The sequence below is a fragment of the Trichechus manatus genome, unplaced genomic scaffold, assembly GCF_000243295.1.
Source record: "Trichechus manatus latirostris isolate Lorelei unplaced genomic scaffold, TriManLat1.0 scaffold00038, whole genome shotgun sequence".
Taxonomy (NCBI): Eukaryota; Metazoa; Chordata; class Mammalia; order Sirenia; family Trichechidae; genus Trichechus; species Trichechus manatus.
Genome location: NW_004443974.1, coordinates 14,134,260 through 14,144,775, shown reverse-complemented (window position 1 = coordinate 14,144,775; position 10,516 = coordinate 14,134,260). Strand labels below are relative to the sequence as shown.

At 45.9% G+C, this 10,516-nt stretch overlaps 2 protein-coding genes across 3 annotated transcripts in view; one reads left to right on the top strand and one right to left on the bottom strand.

Annotated features, from left to right (window-relative positions):
* The window catches only part of TOR1A (torsin family 1 member A), a 9,473-nt gene extending 6,782 nt beyond the window's left edge, over positions 1 to 2,691 (top strand). For both annotated transcript variants that reach the window (XM_004375755.3, XM_023730804.1), the window contains exon 5: positions 782 to 2,691. In XM_004375755.3, the coding sequence (XP_004375812.1) occupies positions 782 to 1,032 (251 nt within the window). In that variant the 3' untranslated portion in view covers positions 1,033 to 2,691. The remainder of the gene's footprint in view (positions 1 to 781) is intronic.
* Positions 2,692 to 3,811: 1,120 nt separating this feature from the next.
* Positions 3,812 to 9,587, bottom strand: TOR1B (torsin family 1 member B). Its single transcript, XM_004375754.2, has 5 exons — positions 9,324 to 9,587; positions 8,238 to 8,503; positions 6,422 to 6,597; positions 5,823 to 5,950; positions 3,812 to 5,507 (listed from the first exon to the last, which is right to left on the bottom strand). The coding sequence occupies exons 1-5, from the start codon at positions 9,520 to 9,522 to the stop codon at positions 5,266 to 5,268; spliced, it is 1,011 nt and encodes a 336-aa protein (XP_004375811.1). The 5' UTR covers positions 9,523 to 9,587; the 3' UTR covers positions 3,812 to 5,265.
* Positions 9,588 to 10,516: the final 929 nt, after the last annotated feature.

Here is a 10,516-nt window from a genome sequence, read left to right as displayed (position 1 = left end):
CACCTTGCATGCCAGCCTATCCAGCCTGCAGGGTGCTGGTTCCCGCCAGGTCAGGTCTGGCAACTCCTTGCTGCTTCTGAACTGTCTTCTCCCTCTCCGCCACTCAGTCTGATTCCTCAACTTTGCCTTTGATGTTCAGGGCTCCTAGACTGTCATATATAATCGAGTCACTTGTTTTTTCGGGTCTTTGTTGTAAGAGGGACTACCGGAAGCATCTGACTACTCTGCCATCTTGGCCCTGCCTCCTGCTCTGTACAGTTTGGATGCACTGGCAGTGGCAGTGGTTTTCTGCCCAGCTGCTGAAACTCCAGTGAGAGTTGCAAGTTTATCTTCTCACAGTAACGGCCAGTGACTGATGGAGTCCTTCACTGGAAACTGTTCTCACCGTTTGCTTTCTTTGAAACTATCCACCTGGGTCTTTTCCCACTCTGCCTCTCTGCTTGTTCCTGGCCCCAGGCACACTGAGGTTGTAAACCTCTTTCCGCCTCAAATTTTTACATCTTGAGATGCCTTCCTGGAGTTGCAGTGTAGGTGAGGTGTCCCTGTTCCATTCTGGCAGGTCACTGCCCTTTGCCTTCATAGACCTATCACAACTTATCATTGCTTATTAGTGAGCTCACTGTTGAATATCTGTCATCCATCATCCTCACTGCTCACAAGCTCCAGGGCCTGACCCAGAGCCTGGCAGCTGGTCGACGCTCAGTAGGTATGTGTTGTATGGGTGGGTAGGTAGGTGGATGGATGGACGGATGGATGAACAGCATCTTTTTCTTTTTCCCAGGTGGCTTCTGGCACAGCAGCTTAATTGACCGAAATCTCATTGATTATTTTGTTCCCTTCCTCCCCCTGGAATACAAACACCTGAAAATGTGCATCCGAGTTGAAATGCAGTCCCGAGGCTACAAAATTGACGAGGACATTGTGACCAGAGTGGCTGAGGAGATGACATTTTTCCCCAAAGAGGAGAGAGTTTTCTCTGATAAAGGCTGCAAAACTGTGTTCACCAAGTTAGATTACTACTACGATGACTGAGCCCACAGGAGTCTGCATCGCATTGGAGAAGAATGAACTCAAAACTCACCCCCTTCCCCACTCTTCTCCCTGGAAGAAGAGTCAAATGCATGTTTTCTGTTTGACACGACAGGAATTCTTCTGGGCACTGTTTTCACTCAGCTGAGTGCAGGCCATCACAACCTTACAGCCACTGACATAGGAGCCGCCTCCAGAACCTTCAGAGGAGGAAGTAGCCAGCCCCCAGCCACCTCGTACCAGTGCTTATGATTTTTTAAAAATCATGTTTTAATTAGTTGTTTCTGTTTCAAGGAAGGACAAGTAAGTTTTACTGAAAATGCGATAACTATTTAAAATGGTTTTTAACATTATGAGAAACTTTTCAGACTCTTAAGTTTTTTGCTTTGTGTTGTTTTTTTAAGTTCCTATCATTATAACATATAACGTGAAGTGTCTTTATTGCAAAAAAGCCCAAGTCCTTGGCATTTGTTCTGTAGGATGGCATTGCTGGGGACAGAGGCTGGAGCAGTGACCACATCTGTCATAGGATGACCACAGACAGCACTGTAAGGGGCAACACAGCGTTTAGATAAAAGGACAAGTATGTCAGCGGGGAGATCAGAACTTCCCAGGGTGTGCGGTCTTGTCACAGATTAGGTCTTTATTTTTTTTTTTAAATAAGATAGAAGTTTATTTATTGCTCATGTAAAAGTCCACAGCCACAGTTCCCTGACCTCTAGCTTTTTGAGGGATTTGGTAAACGGGGAGCCCAGCAGGAGCTGAGCAGGAGGGAGGAGAGAGAAGTCGAGGTGTTTATTCCTCAGCTCGTTCACTGTCAAGCCACCTCCACTCTACCTGAGTCTGTCCTGAGAGTTTGGGTAACCTCTCCCTCCTGGTCCCTGCAGGCCAGGGGAGGTGCAAGCTCTGCTGCTGGCTCTGAACCCCTGTGCTCCCTCTTGTGATTCCCCTACACCCTGCTCTGTACTTAGTCCTTTTGAAAATAAACTGCCCAAATGTGCCTAGAGTGTGCCATCACAGATTAGGTCTTAAATGTCCTTTTCAAGGGTTTTAATCTTAGTAACATTTTGAACAGCAGGAATGATCCTAGTAACATTGTGAACAGGTTGACTGAAAGTTGTAAGAACCAGAGTCTCCTTGAAAGAAAAGTATTTTTTCAGCTTGTCACTTGCCAGTCATTCAGCTTCTCAAAGGACGGCCCTTCTCTACTTTCCATTCCTGAATGAACCATGTGCTGTCTCTCTACTGGGTTCTAAATTGTCTGGCGAGTTTTGCTGTATTTTTAAAAACCTTCCTCTTTTATCACTGGTTTTTGTTATGTTAAATCAGAAACTCTGGGAAAGCTTAGCTGCCCCTCCTGAGCCTGCTGAGAAGTGTTTTTATTTATAAATGCAAATAGCTAACCACTTTACAATAAAATTGTATTTTGTAATTTGTGAATACATTTTTAAGGGAAAATAATAAAGCCCTCCACTGTTAGCCTTGTGTGCTTAAGCTATGAATTAAGACAACAGATGCAGTCCACGTGGGAATGAGCTATGAAGTCTGATGCCAGGGCCCTTTGAGGAGTCTAGGACACCTCTGGTCCCTTGCTTAGCTGTCCGGGGTACTGCACTTAGTTGCAAGGGCCATGGAATCCAAGTCTAGAGATAACCCCAGCTGAGATGCAAGGCAGGAATGCTGAGCACTACAGGAGCCTAAACCAGTACCAGTTGCTGTCTAGTCAGTTCTGACTCATGGCTACCCCATGTGTACAGAGTAGAACTGAGCTCCATGGAGTTTTCATGGCTGTGACTTTTGGAAGGAGATTACCAGGCCTTTCTTCCAAGGCATCTCTGGGTGGGTTTGAATCACCCTTTTGGTTAGGTTCGCTATGAGTTGGAATTGACTTGGCGGCAACGGGTTTTAGGTTTGGGTTAGTAGTCGAGCATTTAACTATTTGCGCCGCCCAGGAACTCCTGTAGGAGACCAGACACCTTGTTTTATGCAACATGCATATGTACCTACAAATAGGCAGGGCTCCTATGGAGCATGAGTCTGTTTAGAATGCTCGTGGGGATGCTTTTTAGCAGGCAGAAGACGGGTTGGCAGAGCTCTGAGTTGGCTTCTGGGTTAACAGGATCCCTCTGCCTTGCAGCTACCCAGCCTGTACAAGGGCTTCTCTTTAGGGCTGCTCAGGCCTCCTAAGGACGGCTCTAAGTGCTAGAAAGTTCCTGGTGCCTTAAACTCTTGGGAGCCAAAGCTGGGCTGTTGGCTTGAACTCAGTCACCAGGCCTGATCCTGTTCACAGGAGTCACAGATTAGGTTTGATCCTTTCATTCGAAGATAACAATTCTGGTACCTGGGAGTTCCTAGTAGTGAGCACAGTGGTCCCCTTATTTTTTGAAAGTTCCATTTTTGTAGATGAGGCAGTATGGAGTAGAGACTGCATCAGGCTGGGAAATAGCCCTAGAAAGTCTTATGGGACTTGAGCACTTTCATTTTAAGAAATGAGTCAACTGGGCAGGGTGATGGCAAAAAAGGGATTAAACTTTCTAGAAAATCAGCTAATCCTCAGTCCTGTGAGGAGAGTCAGTATTATACATTTACTAACAGAGATCAGATGCCAGGTTAAGTGTGATTAAGCTGAGATCTGATTAATGTAACTAGGATTTCATGTTATTTACCAATTCTAGGCAGAAAGACCCAGCAGTTAGATTTCCTGGTTCTGAGGTGGGCCCTTGCTTGGGTTCAGAATGTGAACAGAGTCATGTTTTCCCAGTGCCTCAATTTCCTTCCAACATTAACTCTAGGAGAATATATTTGTTATAAAGAAGTCTGTCTGTTTCTGACGAAAACATCCATCATTTAATTCAATTTCAACTTCATATTTGTTTGGGGATAACAGCCTTTAAGGTAAATATTGATTCTGCATGATGCAGAGACTGCCAACTGACGTGTCCAAAGTTATGGTAAGCCTGATGACACCTGAGCTGTTAAACAGCCTTTATTCAAGCTCAACAGTGCTATCAAATAAACTAGGGGAAAAAAAGTTAGCAAGTTACATCTCACATAATATAATTTAGGTTTTATTACTTCATATTCAAGAGGTCAATTCAAGCTCTTGTCTATACCTTATGTGGGGTGAGGGCGCTGGGCCAGGATCAGCTGGGCCTTTTCAAGTTACAAATCACTAACAACAGTCCAAAGGTGGCCAACATGTTGAGTTTATTACATCATTGTAAACAGAAAACCTTGTCTCCTGATCAGACACCCAGAAGGTTATAAAAGAAATGTAACTCCAGTTTGAGAATATGAACCAAAAGATCTTTTAAGTCTCACCTTAGAATTTTTTTAAGACTAAAAAGTCTGATACCGTGTAAGGCATTTCCATGCTGTAAAAATATCCATTCTACTACATCTTACATATGAGAAAGGCTGCACACTGTTCTGAATACTGTCTGCAGTCACACTGCAACTACGGGACAGACACAGAACTCATGCTGGCTGCAATCTAGGTCTTATTTCCTAATGATCAGGGCAGCCCAGCCATGAAGGGTGCTGCCATACAGGGTGTCTATATCAGATGACACCCTGGACCAGCCACAGCTCCACAAGGACCCGATTTGATCTACAAGATTCCATATATTACCACACATTTAACAATAAAGATTCATACCATTTAAGAGTATCTGAGAAAGGAATAAACAATTATTCCCTATTATATCCTTCCCATATTTTAAAATAAGCAACATCCTATACTCCCATTATATAAGACTCAGGTTAAAAACACATCCTTGAAAACTCTTGTCATTTCTAACGTACAATACTCCCACTTCTTTGGCAATGCAGAATCTGCAAGCTTAAGCTGAATGCTCAGTCTGGGCACATCACTGTAGAAAACGAGCATGTCCCATGGATTTCAAACTGTTGCATGGAGTGAAGTGAGACTGACCCACGTATAAATTGTAACAGCTCTTTCCAAGGTACTTCTGTCAAGGCTGGAACAGTAAGTTTGGAGGGGATGTTAAAAGTTCAACTGCAATCAACAGTTGGATTTCTGCCATGTGCAAAATTCCAAGTGCACTCCACAGATCAGTGTCTCTTTAAAATCAGCTCTTAGAAACTTCCAGATCCTGAAAGTCCACAGGTGCAAATGTGCAAACCCCTGAAGAGGTACTCAACAGTGCTTCTGAAAGGCAAGGCCCCTGGTTTGCTGAGTCTTGCAATTGCCTCTTACCCCATTTGGATAAAAGCTCAGTGAAAATCTAGTCGTGACTGCACAGTCTTGCAGCCCTTGTCTGAGTAGATTTTCTCATCTTTTGGGAAAAATGTCATTTCCTCTGCCACTCTTGTGACAATGTCTTCATTGATGGGAGAACCGCGGGCCTCCATTTCTGCCCTCACACACATTTTCACGTGCCTGTACTCTAGGGGTAGGAAGGGGATAAAGTAGTCGATGAGGTTTCTGTCTATCAGTCCACTGTGCCACAGGCCACCTGCAAAATGAAATACATCTGGGTTTCTTGCCCATCACCTGGCCAAGCTCACTGCTCTTGCAGGGGCCACTGTAATCACAGCCCACAGGACAGTTCTCAAGTCTTTACCCCTCCAGAGAGATTCTTTTTGTCAAGTGTGATATAGCCTGATGTGAGAATCAGCTGGATACCCTTTTAAAGGGCTTCTATAATAGAATAAGAAAAAGTCGCTACTTTAGCAAAGTCAGAAGCGAGCAGGATTATGTGGTTTTGTGAAATACTCAAAGGGAAGACTGTTGGCAGAGTTAAGGGGTTTCTCATCCTGTGTAGACTTACTGTGCTTGTTATTGAAGACTCCAACAGATAGCACAGGTTCCAGGTCTTTCAGCTGAATGTCTTCCCTCTTCTTCCCTGCCCTCCAAAAGTCAAGAGCTGTCTTAGTTATGAGGTCCCCACCTGCGTTGCTGAGTTTGACGAAGAAACAGATTAAAATCACATTTTTATTCAGACTTCTGTATCTAATTAGAAAGGAAATGTACCTGCCCTATTCTTAATTAAAGAATACTTGCTACGTGCTACTAAATGAAGTAAAAATAGTGTTTTCTCTCAAGGAGTTTAAAAGCTGTTTTCTTCAGAATTTGCCAGATACGGCTTTTTATAACCCTCAGAAATACCAATAAGGATTTTAAGTGCAGTTACTGACATTGCTTGTTATCAGCGATTATTTCTTTATTTTCTCCTACCCACACTTTATGCCATGCAGATACCAGCAATCCAACAGTAAAAGAAGTGAGCAAGTCATTTTTGCCAGACTGTCATTTTTGTCCCTGGTAACAGAATGCTAACAGTTGCCAGGACCTCTTCCTAGCACTGGGAGAATGAAAGGCTTATGTGCCAGCCTCCCTTCTCAGCCCAAGAAACCACCTCCTGCTGACCTGAGAAAGATGAAGATGGCCTTCCGGTAAGACACCCCGTCAACCTGCTCGTAGTAGTCGAGAAATGGCTTGATTGCATCGATGAGCCCAGGGTGCAATTTATCCATCTCATCAAATATGAAAACAGAACTTGCACATGTACTCACGTTACCCCGAATCCAATTCTGCAACTGGTCCTAGACCAACCGTAAAAGAAGACATGGAAGCAAAGCTCAAAGGAAGTGCCAGGGAAGCAGAGGTGCTACCTTGCTCCTCATGCTCTGCAAGATGAAAAATCAGAGCTCTCTGGGGTTAAAAAAGAACTCTGAGAAACGGCACCCTAACCTCCATTCACAGAGAACAGCTTTTCCAAAAACCCTGTCTATAAAAAGTGGAAATTGGCAGAGAGATAGGTGCGAAAATGCAAGGAAGTTTTTTCCGAAATCAAATGACATGCTACGTGTGGCTCTTTAAAGGTATGAGAGGTATAGGATAAATGAATATTTATCGTTTACCATTAACAAATCCATAACATTCATCTCACTATGGAGTGAAATCTCGAGTTAATTTTACAACTAGATTAAGGCTGGCACAGTGCCCGAGACCACTGGCTTTCCTAGTGCCCTGAACAAAGGAGCTGGCCCAGATGACATTTCACAAAAAGCATTTGTTCCTGTGCCTTCTTGAAACAAAGACACCCAAGCATCAAGCCCTCCACCCCAAAATGTGAAAGGCAGTGACCAGGAAACCCCTCCGGAGGCACCATCACCTTACTATAATTCTTACTCTCTTTCTAGAGATCTAGGAAAGAATTTGGAAAACAAAATTATTCCTTCTTTTTGGCAACCTTCCCTGTCTTAACAGTGTGCACAGCAAACACCCACTTTTACTTCCTTATTCAGTTAAGTTTCTGTTTCTTATTTCAGTCTCCACATAACAGTAGAAGTATTAACCTTTACAAGGACAACACTCATTTAAACGAAATTAACCCTACCAGAAAACTTGGTATGAATAAGTGAGGAAATAGTTCAAAAAGGGAAAAGGTCTCAAGGTTCAGTTCTTGGAGGCTTTCTTTTGAAAAAAGAAAACAATGCCAAAGAATTGAAAGATGGGAGAAACAAAGGGAATAAAAGCTATTTAAAAAACCAAACTAAACCCACTGCCATTAAGTCAATTCCAAGCTATGGCGACCCTATGTGTTACAGAGCAGAACCGCTCCATAGGGTTTTCTTGGCTGTAATCTTTACTGAAGCAGCTTGCCAGGTCTTTCTTCTAAGGAGCTGCTGGGTGAGTTTGAACCACCAACCTTTACGTTAGCTGCCAACCAAACCACTTGCGTTGGCTTGTCTACATTGCTAAATGCAGAGGCAAAGCTGAGCCTGCACCCTAGGTGCAGAACGTTAAATGAAGCCATGTTCAAGCAACTTGTTTACGACTGCCCCACTTAACACCAAGTGCTCTAATGTGAATGTTGTTTGTGCTCATTCATTGCAGAATGTGGCTATAGTGTGAATTGGGAGTTAGGAGATTTAGGTTCAAGTTTCTGCTCTGCCACAAGCTCACAAGGATTGTAAGGAGCAAGTCACCTCGCCTTTCTTGGCTCCATCGTTTAACGGAAATAACATCACCCACCCTACTATATTATTTTGGATCAAGTGAGAAAAAAGCTGTAGGGGAGCTTTGTAAATAGCAAAGGGTTACCTGGGGATAAGTGTGTCTTAACCTAGTAGAACCTGGGGATACTGCAGTGCAAAGGAGAAGCAGAGGCCTGAGTTAGTAAGCAGGTAGCCAGCTACTCTGAGTGGCTTGTGCACAAGATAATAGTAGATTCTCTTGCCTGGTACAGTTTTATCTTCTGTTCATGAGGGAAGTGTAGGGTCGATACAAACAGGTGTACAAAGTTACTCTTCAGGCCTTTTGAGTGAAGATTTTCAGCCACGATTTGGCTGACAAAGTTCTTGCCTGTGCCAGCCCAGCCATGTAAAGAAAGGGTCAGTGCCTTCTTGGGATTTTTGTTGTTCCTGAAGCCAGTCAGTGCCTTGACAATCACCTCTGCGGCCAGATGCTGCCCAAACAGCTTCTCCTTCAAGTCCAGCTTGAGGGCTGCAGAAGCCAGCCCCAGAACAGAGAAAAATACATGTTAAAATGCACCAGAAAAGCAGCACTTTCCCCAGCTGGCAAAAGTGAGAGGCAGAGTAGTGAGCAATTGAATAGGGTTTCCACTAAACCCCAGGGCCAACACTGGATTGCGGAGTCAAATGATGCCACTTCTGTGGAAACGCATTATGTGGATGTTCTCCTTAATGCTTAATAAGTATTCTAATAAGGAAGCTAAATGTATTTATTCATTCAAGGATTAATTATCTCTTGACTGAGCTGCGTGGTTTTTCCCCTAGCCACCCCTGCTGCCTTGTAAGAAAACCAAGGGCCAAATGTGGGCTTTCTGGCAGATGCTGCTCATGTGAAAACTACAAAAAGTATGGTTGTCTTGGCGCAGAAGGGCTGGCCACGCTTCTTTCAGTTTCTTCTTACTGTAATCCCAAAGAATCTGGAAATTCAAGAAGGCACTTGGGCAGAGTCCCCACAATCTGGAGAAACTTCGGAAAACACCGCTTTCAGGGCTGGAGTCAAGGCCCTGTCAACTCTTTCCTCCTTCCCTTCTCCCTTCACTGCGCGTTGGAGGTCTGGATCGAGTTCCCGCCCTTCCGGCTTGCCACTGGGAACGATTCCTAGGTTGCCCACCTGTCCTCCCTCCTACCCCATATCGGGATGAACGCCATCTACGGAGTGCCCCCATTCGGTGCTTGGCGCCTGACATGCCCGCGGGGGCCTGCGCCTCCGCGCCCCTCGCTCCCGGCCCAGGGTGGCATGGCCCCTCGCACCCTGGGGTGGGGACTCAACCCCGCGCGCCTTCCCGCCGTACCCGAGGCGTTGAGCGGCTGCTCCGGGCGACAGCACTCCGCGAAGCGGCAGTAGAAGCCCGTGTAGGACAGGTAGCCGGTGAGCGCCGACGCGGCCCCGATGGCGATGCCTATGCTAATGGGCTCGAACGCCGAGACCACCTGGGCAGCCAGCAGCAGCCGCAGCACCGCGGCGCCCCCAAGCCGCCCTGCCAGCTGCATCCTCCTGCCCGGCAACCCGCCCACCGCCGCGGTACTGGCGCCCAGGTGGCCGAGCGGCAGGCTGCACTTCCCGCCGGCTGGCGTAATTTCCGCCCCGCAGTCCTGCCCACTAGAGCCGCCACGTGGTAGACGGGCAGAGACGAGTCGCTCTGCGCCACCATCATTGTGGGTGGTATTATAGGCGTCTTGTAAGTTTTAGGTTCTCCTGAACCCCACTCTGCCTTTTACGGTTTTGTTTTCTTAAGAGCGTCTTTGTTTTGTCATCCCCTACCCACTTCTCCTGGAGCTACAATGAGCGTTTCTCCTTTCAGTCCAGAGAGATGGTGAGGATGTCTGCCCACCTTCTTCCTGATAAGTTACTGAGCACTCTGGGTGTGGGGCGCTTGGCTGAGCACTGGGGATACAGCGGCACCCAGACAGACTTGCCCTGGTGTGCACTATCAAAACCAGAGTTCATTCCTTAATTCAGCATGTCAGGCCCCTTGTTTGGTGCGGGGAAGACAGCAGTGAAGGAGACAAACTTGGCTCCCTAGACTGGCTGAGGGGGAACACAGGGACAAGGACCAGTATTGAAGGGTGGGAGAAGCACAGGGGCCATGGAACAGGAAAGACTTGTCTAAACTGGGAACTAAAGAAGTTCGCCAAGCCAAGGGTGAGAACTAAAGTGTTCTACCCAGACAACAGAATGTGCGGAGGTCCAGTTTGGGGAACTGGAACTATTTCATAAGATGGAGGGTGTGGAGAGATGAGGATTGAGTGCTAGGCAGAGACTGGAAGGTGAAGGCCTACCAAGTGCTGTTAGGAGTTTGGCCTCTATTTTGAGGGGTAATAGGGAGCCATAAAAGGGTTTTAAGCAGAGAATGATGTGGTCAGATCGAAGATCACTCTGGCTGCTGGATTCACAGGGAACAGAGAGCAGGGAGCAGTGAGGAAGTTGTGGTCTTCCAGGTAACCTTGCCCCAGGCTTTGCTGAAATTGGTTGAGTTTATCCATC